We start from the raw sequence: 19,762 nt of genomic DNA, 5'->3' as shown, positions 1-19,762 counted from the left end.
TTTAGAAAATATTTTTTAAGAGCATGAATTTATAGAAACCACTGATTCAGCAAAAAGTACTTTCTTAGCGTAGGAGAGAACATGCAGCCAAAACAAAATGAATGAAACAACTCACAGGTTGACCAGGATCACCATCTTCACCCTTCTCTCCACCAACACCATCTTGACCCTACAGAAATCATGTGAAAATAAACAAAAGACAAAATTCAGACAAAATAAGTAATTTACTTTCATATATCAAGATAAGAATACAGTTTTTCTATAAGGAATTTTTCTAAGGACAGTCATTTTCAAAACTTTTTAAAGATTTCCAAACCTTTTGTTAGATTTAAGAAATATATGAACAGCCAGAACAACTGCTCTGACAAGAAAGACCTCATTCTCAAACAGAGAAGAGGTGAGAGTAACTAGAATTCAGTGAAAACTAAGACCAGGACCTAAAACTGTTCTTAAAATATACTTACAGCTGGACCAGGTTCCCCAGGGGGACCAGGATCTCCAGGAAAACCAACCGGACCCTAAATAAGTCAGGAAAAAAAAAACACACAGGAATATGTCATCCATTGAGAAGCAGACAGCAGTCAATAGAAATGTTTTGTGAAGAATATAATGAAGTTAATTCAAATGTAGAATTTAATTTGTAGCTCTGTATTTAGCAGAACTTCAGCAGTGCTTCACAATGCTTTCTGTTAAAATTATTAAGCTTACTTACTGGGTTACCCTTAGGGCCATCATCACCTGGAGGTCCTTTAGCACCTGGTGGTCCGGCTGCTCCGGGTGGACCAGCCTCACCTTTTTCTCCCCTTTCACCTTTTGGACCCTGTAGAAATCATGTGAACACAAAAAATATTGTCTAGGAATTGAATGCCTAAAAACACATTAGTGGCAAAACTGTTTTTCAGATCTGGACAATGTTATTCAATAAATGGTTTGCATGTGAATGGGAAATCAGGCCCTCAGCCTCAGATTGGAAAACCTGTGTATCTCAGGTCTGACTGCCAACATCTGCACCCAGATGCGAGTCTGAACCTATTCTGCATCAGTGAACTGTTTCCAGAGAGATAAATACGTATATAAAAGTTAATACTTTGGGAAGAACAAATAGGTACTCTTTTACGAAATCTTCACAGCTTTATTGTCTAATTGTTAGTACAAGATGTGGCTATAATTATAAGGATACAAACTGCATTTCAAGTTCTTCACTGAAAATTTAAAGACAACATACACAATTAATCTGATTAAATGCTTTCTAAAGCAAGCACTACCAGATACCTTTGTTAACCATGATACAGGTTAGTAAGACAAAAACAAAGTACTCACGGATGTTCCAGATTCTCCAGGAGGTCCAGGGTTACCAGCTTCTCCAGGTTCACCCTGTACATGTGTAAAGATAAATTAATGAGTCATCAGGTAGAATATTTCTATGAATTTATTCTGTTACTACATACTGTTGCATGCTTATTCATGTTAACAGCTTATAGGAACTGTCTTTTATTGAGACTACCTAAAGGCAGTTGTTACATGTGTTTTTGCAGAACTGGAATCTGAAATTTTTGAAAGAATCTGTCAAACTAAGCTTTTAGTGAGACAGGAAGACAAACTTTCCCTGTGGGCTTTGGAAGTTCTTCCCTTTTATTATCCCATACATTACAAATTTCCTGTTTGTCTTCTTCTTTTCTAGTCACAAAAAAGCCAAAGGAGTATATTGACTATGTATATATGTATATTTTCCCTTTAAGATATATTTTTGCCTGGAAGTAAGTCCCTACAAATAAGAAAATACTATTTGGAGATTAATTTCAATTGAGTAGAGACATTATTGCTGAAGCTACTGTTAAAATAAATAATTACATAAAGAAAATCTATTAGGATAAAGTAATAGCATAATCGTTAGTAAAACTTTTACCACAGGCCATAAAAGCATATGCTATGTAATTGCTAGTGATGGAAATTGTTTAGTAAACCAGATGGCTTTGAAAACACCATATGAGAACACCAATCCATACAAGTCAAAGATTATACACTATTAATTGAACATTAAAGTTAATTACGTCTTTTTTTTTTTTTTTTTTTTTTTGAGCCAATACAAAATATTATACATGTAAAAGATTCTTTGTCATGGTTCATTTTCAAATTTAGTTATGACTGATTATTTTCTAGCTCAGTGGACTGATAAATAAACCTTTATATAAACTACTCTGTTAGTAGAATGTTTAGCTAATAGTGTCACAGATACACAAATCTGTGAAAGGATAACAGAACTTGCTTTCCAATTGTCATGGAGTGCTGCGGTAACAAATAGATTTTTATTCCAGAGGATTTTTTTCAATTTGTGGTTGTTAATAGGGGATTTTTCCCCTCATTTTCTCATTAAACTTGTGTATCCTTCATATCCTGTATGACCTGCATGCCCCTGTGACAGTTCAATTAATGCAGTGTGCATCTTTCTCATTTCTATGCAATGGAAAAGTATAAATCATAAAACATGAAATTTAAACAAACCTCATACTGTAGATACCATTTTTTTTTTTCTTATAGAAGCTAACGTCAACGTGATGACCTCACTAGGACCAAAACTTGGCCAAATGTAAATATTAAGTTAGATAAATGAAATAAGATATGACTACCCAGGTGAATTCCAGAATAAGGTAATTAACAGATTATCAGAATTTTAGGGGCAATATTAACATACCCTTTAGAAAGGACACTTCTAAAGGGTAAAGTTGCCTTTAGAAACTGTGGTATGTTTAATTAGACACACTTAATTTTACAGTGATCTTAATGAATGATCCCTCTTAGTACTTAAAATTGTTTATGTGATAAAGCATATTTTAAAATATGTCTGGTGGATGGATACTTCAGGTCAATAAGCACTGAGTATTCTTTGTAAGAAAATTCATAATCTTCATTTCCTTATTATTTTCTGAACAGTAGTTTTGCTTTCAACTGACGTAAACATCCAAGGCCCAGCTTTGCAAAGTTTTGAGCAATTTACTGGATATTTAGAATATCTTTATGTTAGGCTTTTGATATCAAATTAGAGATCAGCGTGTGCTGGTACATTCTGTTTTTCCCCTTTTTCTTAATTATAAGCAGAACAAAGAGAATAATGGCTGGGCGGAAGCTGGTTTTAGGTGGTTCTGGTTGAGTGTAAGTCTCAAAACTTCTAGACTGCTCCATGGAGGATACAGGCATTAATAATGCAAGGCTACATGCATGTTTGTGCTTCAGATTTCTTTGAACATTTAAACCTTCGTGTGTACAGCAGGTGAACAAACAAGCTAGCTAAAAATACATGGCACTAAATGTGTCAAAAAGTGTTTATAATTTGACAGAAGGGGTCTTTGTATTAATGATAAAAGATCTTCTGCTACTCCTCAACAATGACAGGAAGGATGCCAAAATATTTTTCCAATCAGCACTGCATTATATTATCTACAGTATGATATATCTTCTGAGGGGGGGCACAGGCCAAAGTATGCCGACATAATAAATAATAACAACAACAATAATAATAATACATTGGGGGAAAAAAGTATGTGGGAAGAGGAGGAAAAGGGAAAAGGCTTTGGTTTTGTTTAAAAGCGTGAACAGTCCTCCTATTGCAGTAACACAATGTGATAAAAACAAAACTCCTCCTGACAAAAACAACTCTCCATTATTTCTCAGCTTGCAGAACTCATTAAATGGAACTGAAATTAAGAGGAAAGGAGTCTTAACTAGGAAAACAAACAGTCATATGCTACAACTCGAGAAGGAGGAAGGAAGTAATTAGAAGAAATAAAACCTCCAAAATAATATATGTGGAAGCTTCTCTGTATGAATGCAGACAACACAGGAAATAAGCAAGAGGAAATAAAAATGACAACTAGGGATACACAAATCTGAATGTCATGTTGAATTAAATTTAGTGGGATGATTGTTGGGATTCTAAATCTGTTTCCAGATTTTCAACTAGCTTAAATCATCTTCAAACCTTTAACTTTATTGGAACTATATCTATTTCTATGGGGAACAAACACATATTGATGTGACTTTTGCTTCACCTCACAGATATGTTTACCACAGTATCTTATATTCTTAACCTTCCAGGTAGAAGGCTACATGATATTCTAAGCCACAGCAGTATAAAATAATACTGTTGAAGCCAATTATGTTACTTTAAACTGTGTAACCAAGGAAATCACCATAGCCTTATACTTACTAATCATTCCAAAAACTACATCTTCTCCCCCAAAGCTCTTGCCTAATACTTAAATAATTTTGTGATGTAAAATGTGAAAGAAAAAAAAAAACAAACAACAAAACAAACAACAATAGTAAATCAGCCATTAGAAGTATTGGTTGATTACTATTAATAATTATTAATGAAAGATATTTTGGAACTGTAACATATCTGTATAGCACCAAAGAAGAATCAAAATATATATTCCTATTCCAACGTTTTCTCCTTCTAGGTATGACATAATCAACATTCTCACCTTTTCACCAACACCTCCAACAGAGCCAATTGAGCCTGGTGGGCCTTGGGGACCCTGCAATGATACAAGATGTTATTTCAAGTACAGTTACCCCAAATATATTGCTTATTACTGAATTTCAAAAGGAATTTAAAGAGAAAAATAGATTAATTCTTACATCAGCTCCATTAGGACCTTGGGGACCTCTTGGACCTGGAGGACCAGGTGGACCCTGTATCAAAGAGACAATTTGGTATATTTAAAATCATAGAATAAAAGTCCAGTGGGGCTTCTTTGGCCAACTATAAATCATATCTTCAATCTGTAAGAGACTTTTAATCTTCACAGTGCTACAACAACAGCAGGGCTAGATTGCAGCCCACTGCATGAGTTCACAAAAATATCCAAGATACATAGTACATGAGCTGAAAATGACATAATGATTGTGAATCATGAGGACTTGTTTCCCTGTGCATTACCTACATATCCCTTCCACTGCACAAAGACCTCAGAGTAGCTTATCTGTCTGGTAGCACCCATATGGCCGTAGTGTACCATGGTGACTACAGATGGGCAGTAAAAAAGCAGGCAGCCTTGGCATAAGGTGTTGGAGGCACACACAAAATGTAGATAGCTTGCAATTCTGTCAAGACCAGCACAGAAGGCATTGTGACAACAGCATAAACAGTTGAAGAATGTAGTCTCAAGATGACCCAGAGAAACAAAACCAAATAATGTTTACCATCTTTTGTCATACAATTACAGTCCAATGGAAAATGTGCCATTGATCCCTGATGCTATGGTACAATGCCCTGAAGTTCCTATTTCAGAAAAGCAGTTCCAAATTCTTCAGTGCAGTGGTGTCTTTTCTCTTTCTTTCCTGACCCTGCTTGCCACTATCCTGTCAGGCAAACTTGGTTGCTTTGCTACCTGCTTTTCAGAGTATTTTCTGAAGTTATATAAATCTTTATCTTAGAGTTAAGATGGATGAAGGAAAGCAAAATAAATCCCAGAGGCAGTTCAAAATGCACAAATGTTTCATGCTCAGGCAACAAATTCAGGAGTAAATTATCAAATTGTGAGCTACAGAGAAAATACAATAATATAAAGATGATACTCATTGCCCCCAGAGTGACCGATGGGGACAAAGTCTTACCATTGGGCCCACATCACCATTTTCACCTTTTTCACCTGGTGGGCCAGGCAGACCCTAAAACACAGGGAAGATATATGAAAACTATTAGTGGGTTATCTGGAATGATGAGATATAAATCAATATAAAACAATATATATATACATGTGAAACTTGGGCAGGGAAGGGGGAACAAAAGAAAACCAAACCAAAACAAACCTATTTGTAATAAATAAATAAAATTAATTTTTCATATTACAGCAAATGTATATGTAGTCCTGGGATGTATAAACAAGGTGAATCAGAAAATTAAAAAAAAAAAAATAATGGACACACATAAATGCTAGGGTGGCTGACTTGAAAAACAGTGTCATCATTATCCAAAACCCAAGTGGGCGTTTGGATAATTTGATTTATGCTATGATACATATATATGTCAACAAAACATGATCAATGCAGCACAGTGAAGTGGCATGCAAAGATGTCTAAGCTACCTCAGTATTGGAAGCCGTAAAACTGCTTTAGCAAGGTGTCCACTGGAGGTAATGAATCCTGCTGAGAGGCATTGCATTGCGTTATGCAAACATTCTTACAAGCAAAGTGTCCAAGTTTGTCTAGTAACAAACATCAAGAGAAGGAAACTGTAGATGATGCTAATACTGATACCTAGCATAATGTTCCCCCAGCTAGAAACACTATCACCACTAAGCTGGGCAATCCTAAATGTAGGTTACTTGGCTTCTGCATCAAGCCAAGGAGTCCAATAGCATTGTAGTGATTTACGTTATATTAAGGTCTGGTTTTAAGTTTCATCTCCAGTGTTCTGCTGCTTTCAAAGTATGTATCAAAATATTACCCACCAGATTGGAAAGGGCAACTTGTCATCTTAGCTACAAAGCTGTATAAAAATTAGGAAGTACGAACATAGCCAACACCATATCTATTTCTCAGCTGCCCTCCTACTTTGACACAATCTGAACAACAGAAAGACTTGTTAAAATTCAGAGGTATACCTTTTCTAAAAATGATGTATGTCTCTGTTGTCTATTACAGTGAAAACTTGGCTGACCTGTCAGTGCCTTGTGGTTGTTGTGAAAACTTATTTATTATTAAACATTCAACATGAAAAAGCCAATGTTAACTCATCAGATACTGCTGTTTTCTTGTTTGTTTGTTGTTTGTTTATCTATCTATCTATATGTATGTAGGTATATCCATTGCTTGTTTTAAAAGTTGCAATCTCAGGTACTGATTCTTCTAATTGTTTCTGTAAATATTAAATTTAAAGCACATTTTACACTGCTTGCAGAGGCCATATTTATGAAACCTCAAAGGCAATTAAACATTCAATTGATATTTATGTCTTTGAAAATATTATCAAAAGCCATTCGATGAACACTTAATTGTAACACTGAAAATTTCCTACTGATTTCACTGAATTGCTATTTCATTCATTATTGGACATGGCATTTTGGGAGTCTTTTCAGTTCCTTTTGGCAAGATGTTGTTGAGGTGCTTGCTATTTTTATATTTCAATATTTAAGTAAAATTGCCATAAACTGTGAGGTAACTTAAATATGTTAGTAGAGTTTTTCAGATTTTCTTGATTTTCTACTCCTTTTGTCAGAAATACCCTTCTTTAAAAATACTATAAAATATATTTTGAACAGCAACGAAATTCATAATTAAGGTAATAAATATTCAAAATAACACATTTTCACTTTTATGAACAAAAATACTTTTCCTTAATGACCAATTTAAGTATTATCACTAGAATTTAATTGAAATAAGTGTAATAGAATTACCATGGAATATTATATATAAGAAAGAAAAAATTACTCCTCGATAGTTCATTATTACCATGAGAACTGCATTACTTGATAAAAGAAATTCCTAATTTCTCAGTGATACTTCATACAATTAGCATTTTGGTCCACATACATAAAAGACAATCAGAATCAGAAAAATAATTCCTCTCTTTAAGCTAATTTATTTTTATCAGGTTTCTCAAAGTCAGTGCGTGCATTCTGAGGGCAGACTTTGCATCATGGCTGCAAAGTGGGTGGGTACCAATTACCCTGCTTGCATAATGGAAGTTAAGGTTGACACTTAACGATACTTCAGACTTTTAGTTTTGGTAGCTAATACTGAGCTAGTGCTGATTTTTGGAGATGCTGAACATCAACTTTTTCTAACAAAAGCCAGCAACATGAGCAATAAAGATGGAGGCTGCCTGATGTAAATCTAGTGCAGTGCTCATGATGGATTTTTGCTGTGTTTTCAAAAAAAAAAATCATGCTTCACTCCACTAAATTAGATATAATGCTAATTTTGTTGTGTTCCAGATGGGAAAGTGGCATATCTGTCTTAATGCTGGTATTACAGGTCTAAAGACAGTGCAGTTGGAGTGGGCTCTCAGGTGTCATAGCAAGATTTGTATCATGGACAGTGCCAAACTGATTCCAGTCTACTTCTGACTATTGTTTTTTTCACACTGATTAACCAAAAATGACTTAAATAGAAAAGCCCGTCTGAACTTTTTAGAAAGAACCTTTGTATCTCCCCAATGAGTTGTAAGTCTCTTAGATTTAAAGTTGCTATCTTTTATAATTTTCCATCTCAGTTCCTTTTGTATAAAGTAGGGTAGGTAATTATCTAAAATACGTTGGCGCAAATTTTGAGGGGTATGACTAACCTTAAGAGGAGTTACTCTTGACATTTTTTAGGGTAGCACAGATCAGAGTATGGAATTAGAGAGTCATTGAGATTGGAAAAGCCCTCTAAGATCATCTAGTCTAACCTTTTACCTAGCACTACCAAGTCCACCGTTAAACCATGCCAGTAAGCACCACATCTACACATTTTTTGAATACCTTCAGGGATGGTGACTCAACTACTACCCTGGCCAGCATGTTCCAATGCTTCACAACCCTTTTGGTGAAGAATTTTTTCCTAAATGTTTTCTTAATTTTCCTGAATATAGCTCAGACTTTCATCAAAAAAGAAAACTTCATCCTGCTATAGAGAAAACCAAAAATGTACAGCTGTGGGATCAAATCTGACAAGAAACAGTAAACTTACTGAGCTTTTTCATGCAGTCTCGAAGCCTGGTTTCTAAACTGAGCACCCGCTGGTGTAGTTCCTCATAGTCATAAGCACCAATCTCTTCTTGAATCCCAGTGAGTACAGTAGACAGATTCCTAATTTCTTCCTTGAACTGGGTGATTAGTTTGGCATCAGTTTTGTATTGTTCCAGAACTGGGATCAGTGGCAGGAGCTCATCCATCTTTTCTTTCAACTCCTGTTAAAGGTAATCAAATGCGTATTAGAGCAGTTTAAAGGAATTAAATCCTCTTATTCCCTGTTATGTAATATTTATGCCTGATTATTAAAATGACTCAAAAATGACTATTGATTTTAGTTAGAGCTATTATTTCAGTGTACTGTGAAAGTCTTAGAAATCTCAGAATTAATGGCAGTAAGCAGTAGACAAAATGTGTGAGATGATAGTTTATTTCTACTGAGGTATATGATTACCTTCCAGTGATCTGAACCAGACCTGTTGAGGGTCTGACTTTCCATCCAGAGGATATAAACCCCCATGGACTGTATCTTCCTGAGAAAAGGCGATTAGACCTGAACACCTGGTGACAGTCAAAAACATCACACCTGATCTATAGTGGGTAAGCTGTTCATTTTTATTTCACTCCTTAGAAATACTGAGTTCATTTTTTCCTAAATATCTGTTGGACCCTGTTTAGTTCTGATCTGGACACAGTGATATATACCTCTTTCTTCTGAAGTGAAAAATCCATGGTTCTTAAACTGTTTTGTACTTGTGGTACTTCTACATCACTAGGTGCCTTTGAACTTCCTCAGGCGTTCTTTGTTCTGGACTGTAGCAAATCATTTTATTGCTATGTGCAATTGGTATTTTGTCACCACTCCTGTTCCTAAATATCAATTAAGGAAAGCAAGGCTCCACTTGGGAATTCTTGGTTGCCCCTTTCTCAGACTTTTGTCATGTACATTGAGAATTTCTCTTTGTAACTTATAATGACTGCTTATATTTTGTTTTTGTAATAATTCTTTTAAATGCAGTAAACTTAATCTTTACTAAATTAGTCTAGATTGAGGTTATTTTTTTCTTTCTTTTTATTTTTATTTTATTATTATTTTTTTTCTGTAGATAACCTCAATAATCCTTGCAATCAAAAGGTTTTGCTTTATGAAAAGCTTGTAGGTTTGCCCTTGATTTGCATATCTGTTTATATTTTGAGAAAACAGCAGGACTTCTGTGAGCAAATGCCAGAGGCATGAGGAGATGCAAGCCTGGACAAAACAAGAAAAAGGGTGGAAATAGAGACTTGTTAGGCACTAATATTAGGTGATAATAGAGACTGAGAATGGATGAGGACACACAGGGAGAGGCTATTGAAGAGATTAGAAAATGGAGTCCTGAAGGAATAGATGGAATAGTCAGCAGATTAAAAGGGAAAGCAGAAGAGAACTAAATGGATGCCCAAGCACAAAGAAGAGGTGCAGAAGCAAATGTGGTCATTAGTTAGTATAGTCAATGAGATGCACGGAGATACGTACAGTTTGTTACATCACTCGTATAAATGGATGCAATAAGCATGGTAAAACATTTTCAAAATAAATAACATAATGTCAAACAGAATGCTTTTCTACTGAGGAGATGTGAAAGAAGCTGATAGTCAGGGTTGGCATTAGATTTGCTTGAAGATCTGCCTCTGAGTTTTTACCTCTCAAACGTGTTCTAGAACAGCTTGAGAGTTTTACGTCTCTTCAGTGCTCAGCTCATCCATGCAGTTTTAACAATGGTTTTCATATTGGAATTATTATTTGCTCAAAATAAAGGCCTATATGTGGAGTTGGAAAGAATAGTTTGCATGCAGGTTATCTTAATATCTAGGAAGTGGCATTTTAAATTACAAAGAGATATGTTGTTATAAATGGATTAGAAACCATCAGAAGTTTTCTTTGTATCTTTGGCTCTGTTCTCAAAGGGTCTTCCAATTATAGAATATTAGCAGAATTATTGAGGTGGACAGGAAGAAATGAAGAGTTTTTGTCTACAGTTAAAACTATTTTTTATTTGACTATCCTTATTAAAAATTCATCTTGAGCCTAATATATCTGTAAAAAACAAACAGTTGTGTCTTTCTTGATAACGAGACTAGGTTTTGTGATGTGGAATGCACAAAAAGCCAAAAGTTTATATTTGATTTTGAAATGATGAACTTAGGCTTTGGTTCTAGGGGCAGTAAGCAGTCAAAAATCATGGGTAAATCATGGATGGAAAAACAAAACTCAGCAAGATGATGAGTTTAGGAGAATTAGTGGAGGTAACTTATTCCTGACAGAATTTATGTCAGATGAGGTATCATTTGAGCAAACTGCTGTAACTTTTTTGGGGGGGACCAAATACCTTTTGCCTGGCATGAATGCTGATTTGACAGAAATATGACCATATTCTCAAGTGTGACCTGGATCAAATTTGTTCTATTTGGCTCTCAGAAACATGGAACCATAGCATAAAACATCCCGCTTCAGTAAATGATATAAAGATGTTTTTGGCGTTTTCATGAAAAACAAAACAAAACCAAAACCATAGTGTTTGCTGACGTTCCTAACTTGTTGCTGTGATCCGTGGCACAGGAACTAAATTGTACTGCAAAATGAATGGGTGGTAGGCATATTCTGGTGCTTTGCACCTGCTGGTGTGAGGGGTTTTGTTATATCAAGAAGTTCCTGTGTCTCAGGTAAGATAAAGCACTGGAATGTTAGTAGGCTGAATTTCAGAAAGCCAGCAGCATGTTGTGTGATGTTGACCTTCTAAATTCCTCTATCATTTGATTGGCTGGAAATCTGCTTTATGCTCCTGGCAAACTATCAAACTGAGGTTAAATGTCTGACCAATATAAATGCTGAATATTTAAAAGGTTAGAATACTGCAGGAGTCTGCTACCTTTGACATCACATATCAGACAGTCAAATTTTGATATTTTGTTCAAGAAAAACTATTATGAGGATAAAGAATATATAATGGCATTATAGAAATGTGTTGTAGCAATGAGTGATAAAAGGAAAAATTGCAGAGCTTTACTACCTGAAAATTACTAGAAGAATGTGTTCAGCCTCCTATATGAAGAGTGATGACAAAGAATAATGTTTGGTAGTCAGATCATTAAAGTATTTAATTCCTGATGCTATTAAGTCCAGAATATTCAGTGTCTCTGGAAAATAAATTAGCTATGTAATTGTTTAGGTATGTAACTTTAATGCTGATTAGAAAAGTATGTCCATTTTGTGTTTCATGAAGGGTTTAAATATAAATTTTGTTAATGTAAGCTTTGTAATATATTTTTTAGATTCTACCTTGCTGTCTTGCAACCTGAAATACTGTTTATCAGACTTGATATTTGAAGAACTTAACTATGTTTTTGTAAATTTTTCTCCTTAAAAGTACTTCAAATAGGTGTTTTGTTTTTTTTTTTTTTTTCCTCTCAGAATACACAAAGCTGTTTTGTAATCTTTGCAACTCTCCTTCCTCACAAAAAGATTGGCTTGTGTTTTTTTCTTGTCATTAAAATTCCTTAGAAGTCTTTTTTTAATCATACAGATGCGACTGGGAATGATTGCCCTCCTCCCCTATCCCAAACTCAGAATAGCAAACCTTCAGACACGAAATTAGATCTTAATTCTACTGGATAAAAATTACAACAACCTGATTTATTATAGGCTTTCTTCCCTTCAACTGCAGTGAATGTCAGGCAGCAGTAAAAGTGCAGAACTCTCTAGTTACTTGCTATTAATTCCATTGGATCTGCCCATTTATCACTGGAGCTTGAATGAATATAAATTTCTCAGTATGACATGCACAATGATACAGGAAAAACAGGAATCTGTTTCTAGTGACATATCTCCAATATCTTAATAATTAATGGTTACTTCCTAGTACAATTAAATTGAACAGAGCAAAAGATTATTATCATAAAGGAAATCTTATTACGCTTTTCATTTTAATGTTGCTCTTGTATGAACATTTCAAGCTGAGATCTTAGCAGTCCATGCATTGCTGCTTAGTACATCGCTTCCAGCAGGCTTTCAAAGTTATTGTTAAAATAAAACCTACTTGAAAATGCTTTGTCATTAATGTCTTCCGATCATCTTCAATTTGCCGAAACTTGGCCTTCAGCCCTTTCATTTGTGTTTCCATTTTTAAAACATACTGGAAATCCCTCTGAGTCCGTAGATTTAAAACTTCAATAGATTGGGACATATTCTGAACCTGTTAAAGAAGAACACTCTCTAAATGCACTTTTTGTTGCTTTACTTTTTTTTTTTTTTTTTTTTCCCTGCTCAGATAGTTAAATGTCAGGCAATAAAATGTACTTATGTCAAGGCTTTAGCTGTGAGCCATTTATACCACAGTATAGGTTTTAAATTCCATAACTGCATGACAGTACAAAAATTGGGGAACAGCGCTAACAGAGGGCTAGCGGGACTGAGATCTTAGAGCCACAGAGTATTTGGATAGTTTCTTTGAGGTAGAGAGGGGGATCCTTTCAGCACCATTTTCAATGGGCTGGAAAAATGCTGTTAATTGTTAGAGGCTACTTTGTCTTTTGTAGTAGATGCTGCCTGTTCTTCAGGATGCTCCATGCACCATGTGTTTCCTCCTCCACTTGAGGAACAGGACTAAGATTAGGAGAAAATTTCTGGGCTGTTACGAAGAGTGTGATTTTCATACCTAGTAGGCATTGGTATAATAATTCACTATAAGGAATACATGAGACTGTCCAGAGATAAGCTGGGATGGGGCCATCATTAAATTGGGATTTGCTTGTGGTTTTACAAGTATAAAATTAGAAACTTCAGCCAATTGTTTTAATAGTAGAAAATCATTTTTTATAGATAAGTGACTGTTCAGGAAACTGTAGTACTGCAAGTGACCTCATTTAGCACTTTCACTAAAATGAGGCAAGGACTTTTCATCTGGAGTTAATTATATATCTATATAATATATATGGATATATATATCTATATATAGATAATTATAATTATCTAGCAGTGCCTATTATAAAAGCAATGTTTTTCCCAGTCATAAACATGACACATTTTGCAAATGCAGTTATTATTTGACAGTAAGTGTTCCGTCCACTAAAACGGGAAAAAAGTGGACTATGAAAAAAAAAAAAAAGAATATTAAGTGCTGTATTGAAGTTTTGTCTCAAAAAAAAAAATTGACCTTCCTAATAAACCACAAAAGTAGCAGTACTCCTGTTGTCTGCAAGAGCATGTAAAATTTAAACTAATATTTGTATTTGAAATTAATATGTTGTAACCTACAGACTGCGGGGATTCAGAAAAATATATACTTAAAATAGTACAAATCAGCTTTTGGACGGTTACCATTGGCAGTTCCTAGAAGTATTTTTAAGTGAAAAAGTAACGTTTTTATTTCTTCTTTGCTTTCCAACTGTTGAGCAAGCAAGTAGTTCTTCGGTTTTGTGGTGACACACATGGTCCACAGGTCTGTAGGTATTTTTGTTGACACACAAAGCCACAGGTTTTTCTCTGTGACTTCATTTTGTACCTGTTCTCAAGCTGCATCTGCTGAGTACCATGAAATCTGTAGGAATGGTGAGTAAGAGGGCAGGCTTGTTGTTAAAGATGAAAAACATTAATTAGGCTTAAAAATTACTGGCTGTTTGGCGGTCATAGCTAACACGTTTACTGAATTAGGTCTTATCCTGAATTTTGATCGTTCCTACCTCCTGTCATAGATGGTAAGTGGAAAGCCAACTAATTGAGTTTGGCTGGGATTTTTATCAGTTTTGGAACAATATGAAGGTGGTGTGAACCCCATTCTAGGAGACTCTACCCTCACCAACGTATTTAGCTTGGAAAAATTCTGATGTTTTATTTCCTTGGGACCCTGAGATGGAAAAATAGCTCATTAAAACCTGTTAATATATTCTGTGGAGGAGAGGGCAAGGAGAAATAACTGAAGATGGGTATCAGGAGCAAACATGACTGCCTGTCCTCCCATCTCCTTTACATTTCTACTTTCTACATTTCTACTTTTCTCCTTTACATTTTACATAAGTTGAAAAACTTTCTTCTGAGAAAGGGATTGTTTTTGGGAAGTTTCTAAAACTACTTAGTTACATGTCATGCTATGGACTCTGTCAAAAACTGAAATTAAGTCCCTCCTGAAGTTCATGGAGGTTTATGAAGGGAACATCTGCTGGATTTAGCATTGGAGTGATTTTTCTATAGCTGAAAAAATACTGAAAATTGTATGCTGAAAAATGCATTTTTTTGGGGGGGGTCTACATTTTATGTTGCTTTCTGCTGTTGCTGTTCAAATGCTCTGTCTCAGTCCCTCAGGGTATGAACTACTAGCTGTTACACAGTAACTATAAACTTGGTTACCTACACAGGGAATGCAGAATAATAGTTTGTGTTTTCATGGTTGCAGTATTTTTTTCGGTTCATACAAAATAACAGTTTACCAATTTTAATATATAAACAAGAGTGGATAATAGTGGGAATAAGAATTGGGTTGTTTAGACAAAATTTGCACCACCGGAGAATGAAATAAATAGTATTAACTGAGGAAATAAGAAATAAAAATAACTTAGAATTGTTTCTCATCTGTACGGTCTGCTTTGATGGTGCTGTCATGTCTGTATCTCATTATTTGCTGATAAGAGACAAGGAATGACCTTCAAGAGACTTACATGTTTGAAGCAGGAGCTGTAGTTTAAATCCCACAACAACGAGGAAGTTTAAGGTGGGATTTGTAACTGTTTTGACACAGGGAAAGTCAGTCCTGTATGTGTGTAAGAAAGGGTTTGGGGAATGAGCAAGAGAAAACGCAACTTCAGTTTGCTAGATAAGTGGCTTGGGTTGACAGAGGTGTGCTATGAGGGAAACAGACAAATTACGATAAGTGGTGAAAACACAGGTAGGGGATATACCCTGAAGGAATGTTTTTATAGATAACGCTTCAGGGCACCATTATATATTAAACTTAGAGAGGCAGGAGTGGATTTCCAGGGAAGTTCAGTGATCAAAAGGAGAAATTCATTGGGAAGACTTACCTTCTCTAGCAGCTGTCTAAGTTGTCTGCTCTTGGCATCTCTTGAACATAGGTTTTGTTCAGGTGCAACAACAGTACAAATGCAACGGCCATCAGGATCCTGGGCTGAACTATAAACTTGCCACCCTTCCTTGGGGCTAATCTGAGTCTGTAACACAACAACAACAATAAAAATAAAGGGAACAGAATAGATTTAATTGCTGTTTGAAAACACCACCTATTTTTCTTTATTGTTTGCATTATATATTTGCAGTGAGGTTCCTCCTAGTCATCACTCATTATCCTCTTAACTAATTAGGCTGGTGATTTTGCACAGTTTTGCCATGTTGCACATCTGCAGCAGAGTCTCTGAGCATTGTTTCCAGTGTGGGTGAGAGCAGTTTCCTGTTAGTGATTCAGCACAAGTGGTTGATGTAATTCTTTGCAGAGGGACGGTAAGGCTTTTCATTAACAGAGAACAAATATGTCCTTTCAGCTTGAATGACTTTTACTTTAGACTAATGGAAACAACAAAGACAGAAAAGAACAAATACAAAATCCCAAAGAGAAAGCACAGTCTGTGTGACTCACGCAATAGGGAATTGGCTGGGAAGCGGTTCTGGAGGTGTGTTAGCAGGTTTGCAGCACAGAAAACTCTTCTTGGTTGACTTCAGCTACACGTACACCAAAGGGAAGACAGGGGCAGTACTGAAAAGTACTAGGTTAGTTTAGATGATCGGGGGTGATGGCAGGCATGGCACAGGGCAGGAAAGGCATCACACTGTCCTTTACTGGCACAGAATTTTAGGAATTCCGAACCTGTTCTTTTTCAGCAACCACCACCACAAACAAGAGCAAAGTAAAAAACTGTATTTCAGAGCAGGCCAACACTACACTGCCTTTAAAACTCATGTGATACCTTGCAAGAGTAGGTAACTGTCTGCTTAATGGGATTTATAGAAATGCACAGCATCAGAACGAGACAAAGCACCATAATCAGATGATCGAACAAATTCAGGTGAGGGAATGAAAACTAATTGGCACCAGAAATATTTTGACTGTTTTCAGGCTGTAATTTCAAGCTAATATTCTGCATTATTCTTTTCTAATAATACTATATTGGCTGCTGAATTTTACAGTGCAGTTGCTAATGGATGACACTGAAATATTTTTGGTCTGGATAAAGTTGGAATAAATTAATTTTATTCTGAAATTCTACTCGGTGTCAGCACAAAGAGTGATTGTTAAAATTGGCAAGCTTTGATATTGATGCTTAGTGAGGAGTAAGTTGCATAGTTCCGTGCCTCAGAAAAGGTGCAGTATCTCTGTAGACTGAGGTCAGACGGGAAGGTAGCAATATTTTTCTGAGTATCAGCGCAATGTTAGAGAAGAGCATAGACTTTTTGTCCCCCACAGTGTCTATTTTGAAGAAGTCATTGAAGACAGCAGTGACCTCTTTTACTGTGGAGTTAACTAAAACAATTCAGAACTGTATTGTTCCCTTGTTTTGGAAGGAAGAATAAGGTATCATAGCGTAGATGACTAAACAGAGGACAGTCAAACCTGGGTTTGACAGAAAGGCATATCCAAAGGTCAGTGCTAAATTGTTGTGCTCTTGCAGCCTTAATTTTTAGGGCACAGGTGATCTAGTTTAACACATGGAGAAGAATAAAATCTAACCAAACTTATAACTGGAGAGATAATTTAAATTAGATTTGAGCAGCTACTAAAATGGCAAGCTAGAACAATTGAAACCTTATAGCTGGTGACCCTTTGAAGTGTAAGCTCTGTTCACAAGTTTCCATGCTGCTCTGTAGAAAGGCTGCCCAGTGTGCCCATACAAGAGCAACCTCTTGTTGAAGTTCAGGAGCCTAAAGCTTGCAATTATAATTCCTACAGAACAGAAATACTCCGTATAGTTTATGAATAAACTGTGATATTTGCGATACCTGCTATTTTTGGTTGATAGCAACAGATTTTACTGCATTCAAGTGAATAGAGTTCTCTGCAGTTGAGAATGGATGCGATAGCAGGATTGTGCATGGTCTGTAGTAAAGCAATTACAGTCCACGCTGTGTTGTCAAAGGTATTTGTATATGCTAACAATATGTATTGGTGTGTTTTGTCTGAGAAAATAATGTTTATTGATTAATTTGGCTGATATTTTCTTATGGCACTTAACGTATATCTTGATTTAAAAAAAAATAAAAAATGCAGTAGCTATTTGGGAAAATATTTTTCACAGTGAAAGACCTTCAGGCATAATATGAATGCGTTGTGATGGGCTGCCCATGCAGAAATGAGTGCTGAGACAGCAGCTCCAGTGTGGGCTACATTTTTTTTTCTGGTATTCTTTGTTACCTGTGTGCATGCTATTGGGGTACCTTTGTTAACTAGGATGGGTAATACGAATAATTACAGAGAAAAATAAGCATGTGCAGGTAGGTGCACTTAGCTTTTTTTTTCTCTCTCTCTCTTTTTTTTTTTTTTTTAATTTTCTTTGTCATTTAATGCCTATCTCAAGCAGAAACTGCTGTGCCACATGGAAAGAGCTAGAATGCATCAAAACCTTTTGAAAGCTGCTGAATCTAGTCTCCAAACGCAGGCTTACTGCTGACAGGCCTTAGTCAACAAACGAGAAAAGAAATAACGAGTGGTGAACAGCAGCAATGAAGACAAATCATTCTAGTTCTTGGAAATCTGGGGAAAACAGAAGAGTCTCTACAAAGAGCCATATTAATCTGCCTTGGCAGGCTGCTGAGTTACAGTCACTTTACTTACCTTACAAAGATTAATTTTTTTCACTTGCACTCACATTCTGATAAAGCTGCTATAGCTGCCTCCATTGTTACTAGTAATTGGGCAAATGGAAACACGTATACTCAGTATCAGTGCTTAAATAGAACAATACTTGTCAGTCGTAGGATTTTGGTCCTGGGAGTGAAACGTTGCTGAAGAGGGGGGTCTTTCCCCTGACCCTACATTTCTTCCAGCAAGGGGAGGAGAAAATGTTAATAAAGATGGGGAGGTTTTGCTCTTTTTTCCTGGTGCAAGATGTGCAATTTTTGAGCTGTGTATAGGAGAGAACTTCTGGAGAACCGCTTGCGCAGCACTGTTCACTAGAGAAGCTGCCAGGGGATGACACTAACTTGACAGCTAACTTTAATTGACTGCTGCCAATTAAAAAACAGGTAGTGATGACCACAGCATCGCTGAGCACCTGGGCCATAAAGTCTCAGCTAGAAGCTGAAGTTTAGAAAAAGGCAGCAGAGTTGTGGTGCTAGTTCTATAACAACACGCCACCTGATTGAAGATGGTATTTTTTCCACTTGGCAGATGTTGCCAAGCTCAGATAATCGGGTTTTTGTGCTTGTGTCCCCAGCTCTCCAGGCACTCCTGCTAGCCCTCTTGAAACCCAAAATGTGCATATAACTCCAATGTTTGAGTTTGAAGAGCATTACTAAAATAATACTCAGGAGGCATTTGTAACATCAGTGTTCCGATGAAGCCAAGGGAGGCATGGCAGTTTACACTACCTGGAATTTGAAAATGACAATATATATAATCATATATTAGTGTGTAAATATACATATGCCTACATGTTGCAACAACAAGTGTGCACCTCTTTGCCACTCAATTGCAACCTTAAACTTGGATTTAAATTAGATAGGGAACCTTATTTCTTATAATATCACATTGCCACAAGAACTAGCAAACTGTATTGTAGGTCAGTGGGCATAAACTCCATTTATAGAAAACAAACTGGAGCTTTTCCTTGTCTTTTCACCTTGATGCTCTAAAACTTATAAGAATTGTTTCTTACAATATAATTAAATTTAAAGTAGTGGTATTTAAAGTCTAAACGAAGTGACTTTCTGCAGTAATGCTTTTCCTGTGTGCATATATTCAATTAATTAAATGTTGATTAGTTAATGCATTTTTATTTACAACTGAAAAATTAAGTTCTGTATATTGTGCTCTACTGTACAAACAGTTAACTATATCTTTTACATAACACACTATCATACAAACATCTGACTGCAGTTATAATAAAAT

General features: G+C 35.8%; 2 protein-coding genes across 4 annotated transcripts in view; both read right to left on the bottom strand.

The window, feature by feature from the left end:
- The window catches only part of LOC140003088 (uncharacterized), a 30,362-nt gene extending 22,051 nt beyond the window's left edge, over window positions 1-8,311 (bottom strand). The window contains exons 1-8 of the mRNA XM_072041887.1: window positions 8,288-8,311; window positions 5,617-5,670; window positions 4,639-4,692; window positions 4,482-4,535; window positions 1,321-1,374; window positions 713-820; window positions 465-518; window positions 116-169 (exon numbers count right to left, since the gene is read on the bottom strand). Of these exons, the coding sequence (XP_071897988.1) occupies window positions 116-169; window positions 465-518; window positions 713-820; window positions 1,321-1,374; window positions 4,482-4,535; window positions 4,639-4,692; window positions 5,617-5,670; window positions 8,288-8,311 (456 nt within the window). The remainder of the gene's footprint in view (window positions 1-115; window positions 170-464; window positions 519-712; window positions 821-1,320; window positions 1,375-4,481; window positions 4,536-4,638; window positions 4,693-5,616; window positions 5,671-8,287) is intronic.
- The window catches only part of LOC140003097 (noelin-3-like), a 48,325-nt gene continuing 36,498 nt past the window's right edge, over window positions 7,936-19,762 (bottom strand). Inside the window, exons 2-4 of one of the 3 annotated variants that reach the window (XM_072041902.1) lie at window positions 15,729-15,875; window positions 12,752-12,907; window positions 8,102-8,893 (exon numbers count right to left, since the gene is read on the bottom strand). In XM_072041902.1, the coding sequence (XP_071898003.1) occupies window positions 8,645-8,893; window positions 12,752-12,907; window positions 15,729-15,875 (552 nt within the window). In that variant the 3' untranslated portion in view covers window positions 8,102-8,644. Of the gene's footprint in view, window positions 8,894-12,751; window positions 12,908-15,728; window positions 15,876-19,762 lie in introns of all 3 variants that reach the window. The other 2 variants (XM_072041903.1, XM_072041904.1) reach the window with 2 other exon arrangements.

The sequence above is a fragment of the Anas platyrhynchos genome, chromosome 8 (genome assembly GCF_047663525.1).
Source record: "Anas platyrhynchos isolate ZD024472 breed Pekin duck chromosome 8, IASCAAS_PekinDuck_T2T, whole genome shotgun sequence".
In the NCBI taxonomy this organism is placed as follows: domain Eukaryota; kingdom Metazoa; phylum Chordata; class Aves; order Anseriformes; family Anatidae; genus Anas; species Anas platyrhynchos.
This window is presented reverse-complemented; position numbering and strand designations above follow the sequence as displayed.